Source organism: Rhinichthys klamathensis, unplaced genomic scaffold, assembly GCF_029890125.1.
Source record: "Rhinichthys klamathensis goyatoka isolate OS25496 unplaced genomic scaffold, OSU_Roscu_1.1 h1tg000446l_1, whole genome shotgun sequence".
In the NCBI taxonomy this organism is placed as follows: domain Eukaryota; kingdom Metazoa; phylum Chordata; class Actinopteri; order Cypriniformes; family Leuciscidae; genus Rhinichthys; species Rhinichthys klamathensis.
The window spans coordinates 624,300-636,698 of record NW_026606941.1 but is presented as its reverse complement, the minus strand read 5'-3'; the positions used below and the strand labels follow the sequence as shown (position 1 = coordinate 636,698).

Genomic DNA, 12,399 nt, shown 5'->3' with positions numbered 1-12,399 from the left:
GCTGGTGGTTTTGACTGCACCTGGAACTGCTCCTCTAGTTTCTCTCTCAGGGTGTTCAGCTTATCTAGGCTTTTGCAGAGATAAACATGGCCGTGGAACTTGATGAAGGCCTTAATGAAATCAGACACACTCCATTTTGTTTTGACCTCATCACGGCTGTGGGTTAAAGAGACGCAAGAGAATTAAGCACTAGTTTCTTACTTGTATACGATAATGTGAGCAAAATATTATGATCCTATAAATGTAAATGTCTGCAAGCCCTTCAAAGACATTCTGACCTCTCAAGGGCCTTGGAAAGAGCTTTCTGTAGGTTGGTGGAGGCAGCAGGAAATGGGAATTTGACAGCAATGCTCCTGCAGTAGTAGAAGATTGTTGTAAGGTGGTCTCCTTTGGAGGAGGCCAGTATGGCCAGCTGATTGTAAGGTTGACCTTAATGCAGAGGGAGAAAAGTTTCATTTTTAATTCACTTGTTTTTATTTTCTAATGTCAGTGGTGGGCTTGAGTATGTGAAAACATGCAGAAACAGATACAAACCATTTGAGGGAACGAGTTGAGCTGCATGTCTGTAGTACGACTCAGCCTGGCTGGTTTGGTTCCGATAACGTGCTGTGGGTTGCGTAAAATAAACCAAAACCAATGAAACCCCCCAGTGAATAACATCCAAATATTTCATATTTATAAAAACAGAAGAGCAGGTTGCTAATGCTCTCCCCAAAATTGCTACAAAAACGTCAGTAACTTAGCAACCTCACCAATATCTCCGAGATGGACGAGACAGTGCTGGCAGATGTAGGAACAGGAGCTGGGCTGGGGCTTCACTATGGCGCTGGTGCTACTCTGTTTATTGCTGATGATGCCAAGCTGAGATGATTTCACACGGCATGGCAAGTCCACATTAAACACCGTGCACAGCTCCTGCAACAACTGAGAATGCAGAAAGAGATTTTAATAAAGGTCGCTACAGGTTGTGGGAAACACAGTCAACAAAGAATAACAGACATAATAACTGGTCATGTGACACAGAGCTTGTCTATGGTTGTTTCAACCACAATCTGCTCAACAATGAGCATTGAGCACTGTACAATAGCACAGCCTCCTTGTGTGTTTATTTATTTATTTATTATTTGACACCATATCAGCAGCAATGACTGCATTCATGGCAAAAGCAACAGCATTTCAATAAAATAAAAATAAAACAATTATGATTACAACAATTTCATTTCAATACATTGCTTACTTGTGTGTAGAATCCACTAGCTGCCTCAAGGAACAGGGAGAGATTGGCCTGTACTTCACTTCGATTGGGGTTGGCCCTGTTCTTAGCTTGACTCTGTAGTGTTGTTATTTGATTCTTAAAAGCATGGTTCCAGCTGAAACAAAAGTATTTGAGGGACAAAATGACAAGTCAGATATTTTTCGACATAATACACAAACTTAGACAAGGCATGATGCATGTAAATAATGCAAATCATTATGCAATGTATTATCATTGATATTCTTACAGATCTTGTTCTACTTTCTTGTCCAGGGCGTACTCCAGGTCCGTAACCAGCATTTTCTGGTACAAGTCCTGAAGAGCCTGCCGTGATGTCCAGACCTCCGCAGCACCAAGCTTAGAATCTGCATGACATGTGGAGTGGAACATGTTAAAAAGCTAATGCTGCAGCGGCACTGTAGAACGTGACTGACTGTGTCTAACAGTGCCTTTCAGCTCATTTGGCGAAAGATCTGCACGTCTTAGTAACCACATCCAATGCCATGGTTACCAAAGTGACAGGAATAAGATGACAAATATGAAACAGCAATAGACTCCAAGTAAGCTCATACATCACATCAATAGTTCCAATAATATGTGCAACTTATGACCATTGCCATTATATTTTTATTTTAAAGATCACAAGTTAGATCAACTTAAAATAGCATGCTAATAAATAAAATGACATTGACAAATGTTTCAAGTCCTAACTAAATAGACTAAACTAGAGATGATAGCACATACCTGTCATGTCAGCCTTCAGGGCCTCTGCCTGCCTGCTCAAAACAAGAAATGAATATGTTAATGAGGTGATGATTTAAGAGAGAATCATTGGACAAGGTCTGGTGAACACATTTCTGGAACAAGCACAACAGCATTGCAGTTTAGGGGCTTCAATGTTGGACTAATATACTGTATATATATATATATATATATATATATATATATATATATATATATATATATTCACAAACTCAAGGCCATTTTGCACTAGCCTGGGTTTCCCCATACTGCCTTTGCGCAGCACGATTTTATTCACGCTGCTAGGTAGTCTGGATACCATGGACCAAATTTTCACCTCAGCGAGGGAACCAACCACAGAACGGGGAGGGAGCAGCAAGACGATGACAACGTCTATGCGACACCGAAGCAGTTTGTTTATACCTATGGATCAAACATGGCAGCAGACGCGAACTTACCTTTCGATGCAGCCTTAGATATTGTTCTAAGTAGTTTAGAACGCAAATAAATCTCTGACCCATCGTCTTCTTCCTCGTCTAATTTCTTTCGCTCTACATATGTCATCTGGTATAATTGAAACGATTGGCTATGAGCTACATACAGGCGCATTTGATAGACATTCGTAGCACCCAATAAACGGCTCTGGGCATTCGTAAACCACGCCTCAAATACGAGAAAATGAACATGTGGTTCCCAGACCACGTCTCAATGTCAATGAGACGTGGTCTGACGTTAGCCAGGCTAATTGTGCACCTAATTTTTATTTGTTTTAAAGGGGTCATTTAATGCCATTTTTGTACAAGCTAATATGATTCTTTAGGGTCTAAATTAAAAGTTTGTAATATACTTTAATTAAAAATTCTCATTAGTATTGTAAGAAAACAGTTATTTTACCTGGTCAAAAACAGCTCTGTTTTCAGCACGCCGTTTCAGTGCATATGACTTTAAATGATAATGAGCTTTGCTCACCCCACCTCTCTGTTCTGTGCTACACCGTAACTCAATAACACAATAACCATAACGCGTTGTTCAGTATAAACGTGGGATTATGAATTATATTGAGAACGTCATACATAGAAAACATGCCGTAATGTACCCTGAGTGTAAACCTTAGACTCATTCATTGTGAAGCGTGCAGCTAGCGATTAGCAAAGATTAATATATTAATATAAAGTTTAAGAAAAACGTTACACTCACTTCCGTTCTTCTGGAGATTCAGCAGGAACACGAATATCTGGTACCGATGCTTTTTTCATGAGCAGCTTCTTAGCAAATCCAGCTTTATACTGACCCTCGTTTATAAAGCAGTCTGGTGAGAAATGATTCGCGCAAACATGAAAGCATTGACGTTGCTCGTGGGGAATATTCCCTTCGAAAACAAACTCAGCCACTGCGTCTTCAGCGGTTCGGATTTAGGAACATTAAAATGACTGCTGTGTTCGTTATTACACCCAAGAACAGAACACCACAATCGCTTAGACGCCATTCTGCTCATAGACAGTGCTCCAGCATATCAACAATGACCGCGCCGGTCCGCGCCGTGCAGACTATGATTGACAGCTCCCTCATGAGCGAGGGCGGGTCTGTGTTGAAACGGTGCTGTCATTCAACAATCGCGGGAGGGGCGTGCGAGCCTGTGACGTCACAGGCTCGAACGGCTCGATTTGAGGCAGGGGAAAACATATAAGGAGATTAAAACAAAACCACTGGATGGATTTTTATCATTATATGATGGTTGTGTACAGACACTGCCAACACACATTTCAGTACAATCAACTTGTAAAAGTGCATGCACCATTATATGACCCCTTTAACGTACCAATAAGCACAGTTCAAGTGATGACACACAGCAACATTAAAAGCAATGCCATTGGTCTAATTGACATAGAAATGTGTCAAATAAGAAATTGGCAATAATAATAACTTCTTGTTAGATATTTTAGTGGTTGATTTGTTTTTGTTTTTGCTAGCCTGGTCTTGCTCGCGCATGACTTCCATAGGAATGAACTGAAAACGCTCCCACCGCACCAGTGGACACACACCGTTACGCCATATCACAGAGGCCGTTTCAAAGAAATCAAGAGGCAAGTGTGTCAGTTCATAGCTGAAATAAGTAATGAGGGGCCTGGCTGGTGGGTATGTTCAGCTCTTTGGCAATATCCAGTGCCTTCAGCTGGATGAGGGCTCTGGTTCAGGGTAGGCCCTTATTTCTTTTTTTGGCTACATACTGATAGGCCTGTCGCGATAATCAATATATCGACTTATTGAATTTGTTCTTTATTGTCATTGTTATAAATAACAACGAAATAACATCAGAAAATCCTACAATAAAAGTGCAATAAGTGCAACAAAAAGTCCATAAAGTGCAATCCGTTATATCTTACACCATTTGGCTCACCAACTTAGTACCAGTCGACAGGGACATTAAAATTATTGGTAACACTTTACAATAAGGTTCATTAGTTAACTACATTAGTTAGCATGAACTGATAATGAACTGCAGTTATACAGCATTTATTAATCTTTGTAAATGTTAATTTCAACATTTACTAATACTTTATTAAAATCTTGTTAACATTAGTTAATGCACTGTGAACTAACATGAACAAACAATAAACAGCGGTATTTTTATTAACTAACATTAACAAAGATTAATAAATACTGTAACAAATGTATCGCTCTTGTAACCTTATTGTAAAGTGTTACCAAATTATTTGTTGTCCATATAAACAATACTACTAAGGATTGTGAGATGTAGTATAAATACTACAGCAATGCATACACCAGTTCCCAACTATTAAAGTTGTGTAGAGAGAGAAGTGTGGTGTACGTGGCGGGCTGGGTGTAAATTGGAGGAATGCTCGTTCAACAGTCTCACTGCACTGGGATAAAAGCTGTGGGCCAATCTAGTGGTTCTCGCTCTGAAGGCCAGGTATCGTCTCCCTGAGGGCAGCAGGTCGAACAGGTGATGCGCTGGGTGCGACTGATCTTGCAGGATGTTATGCACACTCGGGTGGTGTAGACAGTGTTGATCTCCGGGAGGTTAGTTCCGATGATTTTTCCCGCTGTCCTCACCGCCCTCTGGAGTGCCTGCTGTTTGGCCTTAGTGCAGCTGGAAAACCACACCAATAGTCCATAGGTCAGCACGCTCTCGATAGCACAGTGGTAGAAATTTACCAGGAGCTGCATAGGGAGTTTAGCTCTCCTAAGTTTCCTCATGTAAAAGAGGCGTTGCTGTGGCTTTCCCAGAGCTAAGGTGGTTTTAATGCCCCAGGACAGGTCCTCAGTAACAGACAGTCGCAGGAACTTAAAGCTAGGAACTTGCTGCTTCTCCTCACTTCCAATGAAAAGTGCAGTGTGGTTAAGTTGTCCTTTTTTCCTAAAATTCACAATCACTTTCTTGGTCTTCTTGGTGTTAAGGATGTCGTCTGCTCTCCGTGTCAGAGGCGAAAGTGGGGCTCAGGAAGCTCTTTCATTCACACAGGGATATCGACAGGTGAAAAGGCGGCATCATTTTGAGGCGTTATAGTGTTTTCCTGACAACTACAGACAGTTTGGTAGAATAAATCCACATTTAAAGCCACAATCCACTGTTCCGGTACATATATGAATGTCACAGCGTGAAATAGTGTGCCCTTTTTACTTATTACTTGTGCAATTTTTGTTAGAAACAGTATTTAGGATATTTATTTTTTGACAGCATTTCCAGTATCTAAATATTCTTAAAAGTTAAAAGAATTATTGACAATATCGTTTATCGCAATTATTTCTGGGACAATATATCGCTCAACAAAAAGTAATTATCTTCCGCAAGAACAAAACTCTTGCGGAAGCTCAAACGTGCTGCATAAAACACGAGAATGAACCTCATTGGTGCTTGCACATCAAGCAAACATACTTGAGCTTCAGTTTACCACAACTGATGTGTGAGTTTATTAATGTTTATATGTGATTATTACACGGCTCTGTGGAATACTTGATTCTGATTGGTCATCCAGCGGTAAGTTATTCCAAGATAACAACCGCTCAAAACAGATAACACAGGCTCATCCGGGTTACTGAAGTCAGCAGTGCTATACACCTGCTAGCAACGGTTTTTCTTCATGGATGTTTTTATTGCAATTATGCCATCCAGTAGAGGACTCGCTCTCTCTTGTTTCATACAAACGCAGTTGCTGCCATTTTGTGACTATTGTTTTATACACTGTTGGATTATGAGATACAAACAGGTAAGATTTTAAAACAGTTTAAAATCATACATGTTCGCGTCTGGGGCCTCGACATCATCCTGTCAAGGGTTATTTTGAGAGAACCACCGGCTGGATGTGTTTCCCATACATTCATTAATTTGTGGCGGCCCGCCACAATAGCAACGCTGACCGCCACGGATTGATTTTCAAATTTTTAACTATTTAATATGGGTAAATAGTATTTTATTGTAGAGCTGCGCGCAGCTAGCTTGCTCCCTCCCTCTCTCTCACTCTCACACACACAAACTGACAACGGAGGCGCGCGCGCGAATATCCCCTCCTCCTCCTCGAGCACGATCTGCATCAAAACATGAGCATGCGTAGGAGGATGGTGCTTATTCCCCAGCGAAGAAGATTCCAGAAATCAATCCGGACCCGGAGTTGAAAGGTTAGTATACGCACAACATAACTCTGAGAAGTTAGTCTATGTTAAACGCTGTCGCGTTTCCATTACAGATTTTTTCTAAATATCGATAAAAAAACTATTGCGAAATGACGGCGGGACTAAAACGTCCTTTTTTCCCTCTCGCGATCAGTCATTCCAAAAATCATGGCAACGGACGTTGGTAGGTTAATTTCACAGCCACCGCACTAGACATTATTATCATTAGCCTATTAATGTAAAGAGACGTAGGCCGCGTGTTATCCAAGCATTAATGACAAGGAAAGACCCTTATACTGTGAGCGGCACATATGAGGTGTTTTCTCACTCATTTCTGCTCCGAGCTCTTGATTGTGGCATTTCTTTAAGGTTTAGAATCCAGTATTCCTGTAATTATTTTGTCTTTTATGAATTTAATAAAGAACTCTGTCTCGTATTCTGTCCAAACACACTGCGCTTTCTAAGTCAGGTGACTGTAAATGCGCAAAAACTGTTTCCATTGCAGTTTTGCAAAAAAAAAAAAAATCCGAATTGCCTGAAAAACCACCTCACGCGAGCGTAAAACCTTTTTTGTGATAAATGGGAGTTTTTGCGAAATTCAATCAAATTATACATTTTATTTATTTTAGTGCATTTTGTGGGAATTTTTTTTGTTGTTGCTTTGTCCTTAGGTGAAAACAGACCTCCGAAACCAGCTTCAAGGAGATCACCTGGCTGCCTGCTTGAGGATCTCCATCAATGGACCCTGTCCTGAGGCCTTCCCATATGATAGGGCATTGGAATATTTTTTCAGAAAGTCCTGTAAAATTAAATGTGCAAACAAAGGGTGCAAAATTTGCAACAAGAAGTCTGTGGAGCAGTCATAGAAAGATACGTGTCAATAAAAATATATGATATATTTAACCCTTTTGTTGTGCCTTAATTAACCCCCCTACCACCCCCCACACCAACCCACCCCGACCCACCCGAAAAAAACCAACCCGCCCCACCCGACACCCCACCACCGCAAATAGAATCAAATTCTGTGGGAAACACTGTACATAAAAGCCTACATTCAATCCGTTAATGAACCCCTGTGGTGAAAATCAAGTTTTTAATTGTCTTTATGTCTATGTGGTGTTTTTAATATGCTTAAAGACAAACCATGTGCAAACTTAACTCAAGTCAACACCATTGCAGAGTATTTTCTCCTAGAAACTGCAGTGAACCAAAGACAGTCTCAAAAACGCAGTTTGATATCGCTGGTGTTTTCTGACGTGACAAACTACCATGCAGCCAATCACAACAACGTGAGGGCTTTAGCATATCATCATGACTATACTGCGAAGCTGGGGAGCGTCAAGAGAAGCTAGGTTATCCAGATATATTTTTTTGTATATGATGTATAATACAATGTTATGATGAACTACTATATGCCTTTCTCCACTGACGTTCTGTTTTTTCAAAGCGTTTATATGATACTGTTTTTAGAAGACAATTGTCTGACTCTGAGATGGCGACCGGGAACAGGGTTTGTGTAATATTTAATATAATAATTAGCAACACATTATTAGCTGTTTGATAACATAGCCCTGCCAAAGGCTAATCATATTAATTACCGTTATGTGTCCGACGTTGTAGAGAGCGATACATAAAACGCATTGCCATCTGAGACCGACTTGTAGACAAGCCGGTATGAGTGAGTGAAGGCCGGGCTCATTTGCATATTCATGGCTACATGTGTAGGCCTATACTAAATGAAGCAACGGTGTAAAATTACATTCAAGATATTTTAAGGCATGAACAGTTTTTCACAGGAAATTTTTTATAAATATGCCATTTGGCATTTTGGTGATCAAGCATGAGTTTTAATGGATATAATTATTGAATACCGGGGGACTTTAAATTCAACAGTGTAATCAGACTTTAGCCATTAACTCTTTCTCTGCCATTGACAAGTTTTTACAGCTTTCCGTGTTATCACTGATATACGGTAGGGGGTGCTATTACGCATCTCCTGAAAGAGTACAGTATCTCCAGATCAAAACACAGGCAAAGAAGCAGCAGAAACAAGCGATCTCATATACAAGGGGATGAATTTGAAAAATAATGCGATCATCAACAATAAACAGCATATAAATCAAAATGGCCTAATGTTACTGAATGAAATGTCGCCCAGGAAGTGCTATAGGACTGTGCTTTGGGGCTGTTGATGGACTTCATCTACTACTCCATCTATGTTTTGATCATCGTACTCGAATCTGATCTTGTCTTTGACAAAAACACAATTTTCTCAGTTTTTTGCTCAAAATGTTCTTTTTTTATGAAACTTACCCACATTCAAGTGTTGATGATAAAAAAGAATGCATGAAACTAGAATAAAACAGATATTTTTGTTTAAAAGCAGAGAGGTCTGTTCTTACTTTTTATATAGTGCATCTTCAGATATTCACACAACAAAATATTCTGGGGGCCATGAAATTGTGAAAATTACAAAAAAAACCTGGCAGTGGCTGGCAAGTGGCAACTTAAAAAAATAAGTAAATAATTATTTTAAAAATGCTGGCGAGGAAAGTCAAAATGTTTGAAAGCAACTAAAAAAAAAAGCACAAATGTCAGGGCATGTCAACAACACTTCCCCAAGGCCCAAAAGCACCCTCAGACGGTTAAAAAAAAGCCAGCTTGATAATGTTGCATTGGCAACACACATCCAATAATATTTGAATACAATAAATTAACAGTACAATAACAATGTACAAAATACATCATAGAAAACAAAACATTAGCAAGGCATAAAAACAATGCAGCACTGGACCAGTTAGACAAGAGACAATTCAATCAACTGACATGAAATTCTCTAGCACACTACCACAACTTGACTGTCGACCTCAAAGCGATCGCATTCATAACAAATGGTAGATATCTTGGTCTGGATGTACTGATATTAAAGGGGTCATATAATGGTACATGCACTTTTTCAAGTTGATTGTACTGAAGTGTGTTGGCAGTGCCTGTACACAACCATCATAAAATGATAAAAATCCATCCAGTGTTTTTGTTTTAATCTCCTTATATGTTTTCCCCTGCCTCAAATCGAGCCGTTCGACCGTGTGACGTCACACGGTCGGACGCCCCTCCCGCGATTGTTGATTGACAGGCGCGTTTCAACACAGACCCGCTCTCGCTCGTGAGAGCTGTCAATCATAGTCTGCGCGGACCGGCGCGGTCATTGTTGATATGCTGGAGCACTGTCTATGAGCAGAATGGCGTCTAAGCGATTGTGGTGTTCTGTTCTTGGGTGCAATAAGGAACACAGCAGTCATTTTGATGTTCCTAAATCCGAACCGCTGAAGACGCAGTGGCTGAGTTTTGTTTTCGAAGGGAATATTCCCCACGAGCAACGTCAATGCTTTCATGTTTGCGCAAATCATTTCTCAGCAGACTGCTTTATAAACGAGGATCAGTATAAAGCTGGATTTGCTAAGAAGCTGCTCATGAAAAAAGGATCGGTACCAGCTATTCGTGTTCCTGCTGAACCTCTAGAACAACTGAAGTGAGTGTAAGGTTTTATTAACCTTTATATTCAGGGCTCCAGACTAACTTTTCCACTGGTTGCACTGGTGCTACCAACTTTCTCAGTTGGTCGCACCAGCATATGATTTGGTCGCACCTTTTTTTTTTTTTTGGCTACATGCCATGGGATTAATCAATGCATGCTGATGAATAGTGGTTTTAATGGACCAAGGCTAGCAAAGGCTTTCTGGGTTGCAGCAGAAATACCTGTAATATATTAATTATCATTGCCAAATTTCAGGATTTTCATGGATTTTGGACAGTAATTTTAATCTGTAATTTTAAGCATTTTACATTTGAATTATATACAATCTATCTATCTATCTATCTATCTATCTATCTATCTATCTGTCTGTCTGTCTATTATCATCTTTCTATCTTTTAAAAATCATTAAACATTCAAATGTATGCATTACATTTTAAAAGATTAGAGTATTATAATAAACTGATACAGATTTTTCGTTATCAAAGTTTATAGTTGTAACAAAAAGCAGAAATCTCACACTCCTTACCTTCTGCATTTTATAATAATTTCCTTTTCCTCTGTCGAGCGATCATGAGAGTAATCGCTCGACAGAGGAAAATATAACCGCTGAAAAGACGTAGGAGGAGGGGGCTCTGTGTTTCGTGAGACCATTTTTATCATTTTTATATGCCTTAATTCGGCGCGTTTCACCATCAGTGTGCTATGCGCGTGACGTCTACGTTCGTCAATAAATAAACTGCACGTGTCTTGCGGAAGAACATTGTATACGGAACTTCTCTCCGTTAATGTCTATGGCGAGTCACGCAGGCACTGGGCTACTCTGCAGCCGAGACGACCCCGGGATAAAATAGTCCGAATATAAACACTTATTATAGGCGTACCGTAGTGATTCAGAATAAGTCAAAAACACGGTTTGGAAAATGGATTCATGATGTAGCCTACTCGTTCATTTTGAACATAAGTTACGGACTGCAGCAGCTGATACAACGGCGTTCTGTTGCTCAAGCGTCCACTCGCACAAATGCGACCACATAAAATTTTAACTCGCACATTCTCAAAAAATGGTCGCATATGCGACCAATTTGGTCGCAGTCTGGAACCCTGATATTAATATTTATATCTTTGCAAATCGCTTCACGATGAATGAGTCTAAGGTTTACACTCAGGGTACATTACTGCATGTTTTCTATGTACGACGTTCTCCATTTAATTCATAATCCCACTTTTATAATGAACAACGCGTTATGGTTATTGTGTTACAAACGTGTACGCACAGAACAGAGAGGCGTGGTGACCAAAGCTCATTATCATTTAAAGCAGGGGTCTCAAACTCGCGGCCCGCGGGCCATTTGCGGCCCGCGGGGTGATATTTTGTGGCCCCCTACTTGACATTAAAGTGTAATGTTAGTGCGGCCCGTCGTTGCGTGTGCCGCGTTTTAAATGGGCTACCATACGGTGGGTTTGTTGTCAATAGTTGCCATAGACAACCGCTAAGTACAAACATACTGCGCGCCTGGAAAAAATGAGCGCGTCGCTTCAATTATGAGCGCGCTTGCCGCGCACACGCACCTACATTTGAAATAACGAACTTGAGCGCGCAAAATATGTGAGCGCGATATGTGAACTGCCCCTTGTCGAGAGCGACGTGTTGGAGAGAGACCCTGCTTTAAACAATGTGAGAATAATCATTTTGAGCTTGTAATATGTGTCTAACAGGTTGATAAGAAGGTTTGCTTTGATTTGTGCAGTCAGTAATTTGCCTGAGACACTATGCATGTGTAGAAAGAATTCAATAAGACGGGCAGACATGACTGCAAATATTTGTATTTCAAAAGCAATAATTGTTTTTCTAAGTATATAATAAAAGGAAATGTGCCTTCCAAAAAAAACATTCAATATCATTAATGTGTTGTATAAAGAAAATAAAAAGGACATAAGCAAATATAAATATTACATAGACAAAGAAAGTTTGTAAAATGAACTTCAACTGTCAGAAGGACAGCTCATGAAGAACCAATCATGTACAGAAAGGAATGTTCAAATTCAGAGGAACAGTTCAGAAGAAACGTTAATAATAAAGATTGAGAAGATTGGATCAGTTGTGCTCCTTTTTTGGAATACTTGAATACTATTTTTTGTGGAATACTTGATGCGGCCCAGCCTGACCCAGACTCCACCTCCAGCGGCCCCCAGTTAAGTTGAGTTTGAGACCCCTGATTTAAAGGCATATGCA

The 12,399-nt window shown here is 40.1% G+C and overlaps 1 protein-coding gene across 1 annotated transcript in view; it reads right to left on the bottom strand.

Annotated features, from left to right (window-relative positions):
* Positions 1 to 12,399, bottom strand: part of smg7 (SMG7 nonsense mediated mRNA decay factor) — a 30,819-nt gene that overhangs the window by 15,663 nt on the left and 2,757 nt on the right. The window contains 7 exon segments of the mRNA XM_056236409.1: positions 21 to 156; positions 279 to 429; positions 535 to 606; positions 753 to 924; positions 1,238 to 1,370; positions 1,503 to 1,620; positions 2,000 to 2,031. Of these exon segments, the coding sequence (XP_056092384.1) occupies positions 21 to 156; positions 279 to 429; positions 535 to 606; positions 753 to 924; positions 1,238 to 1,370; positions 1,503 to 1,620; positions 2,000 to 2,031 (814 nt within the window).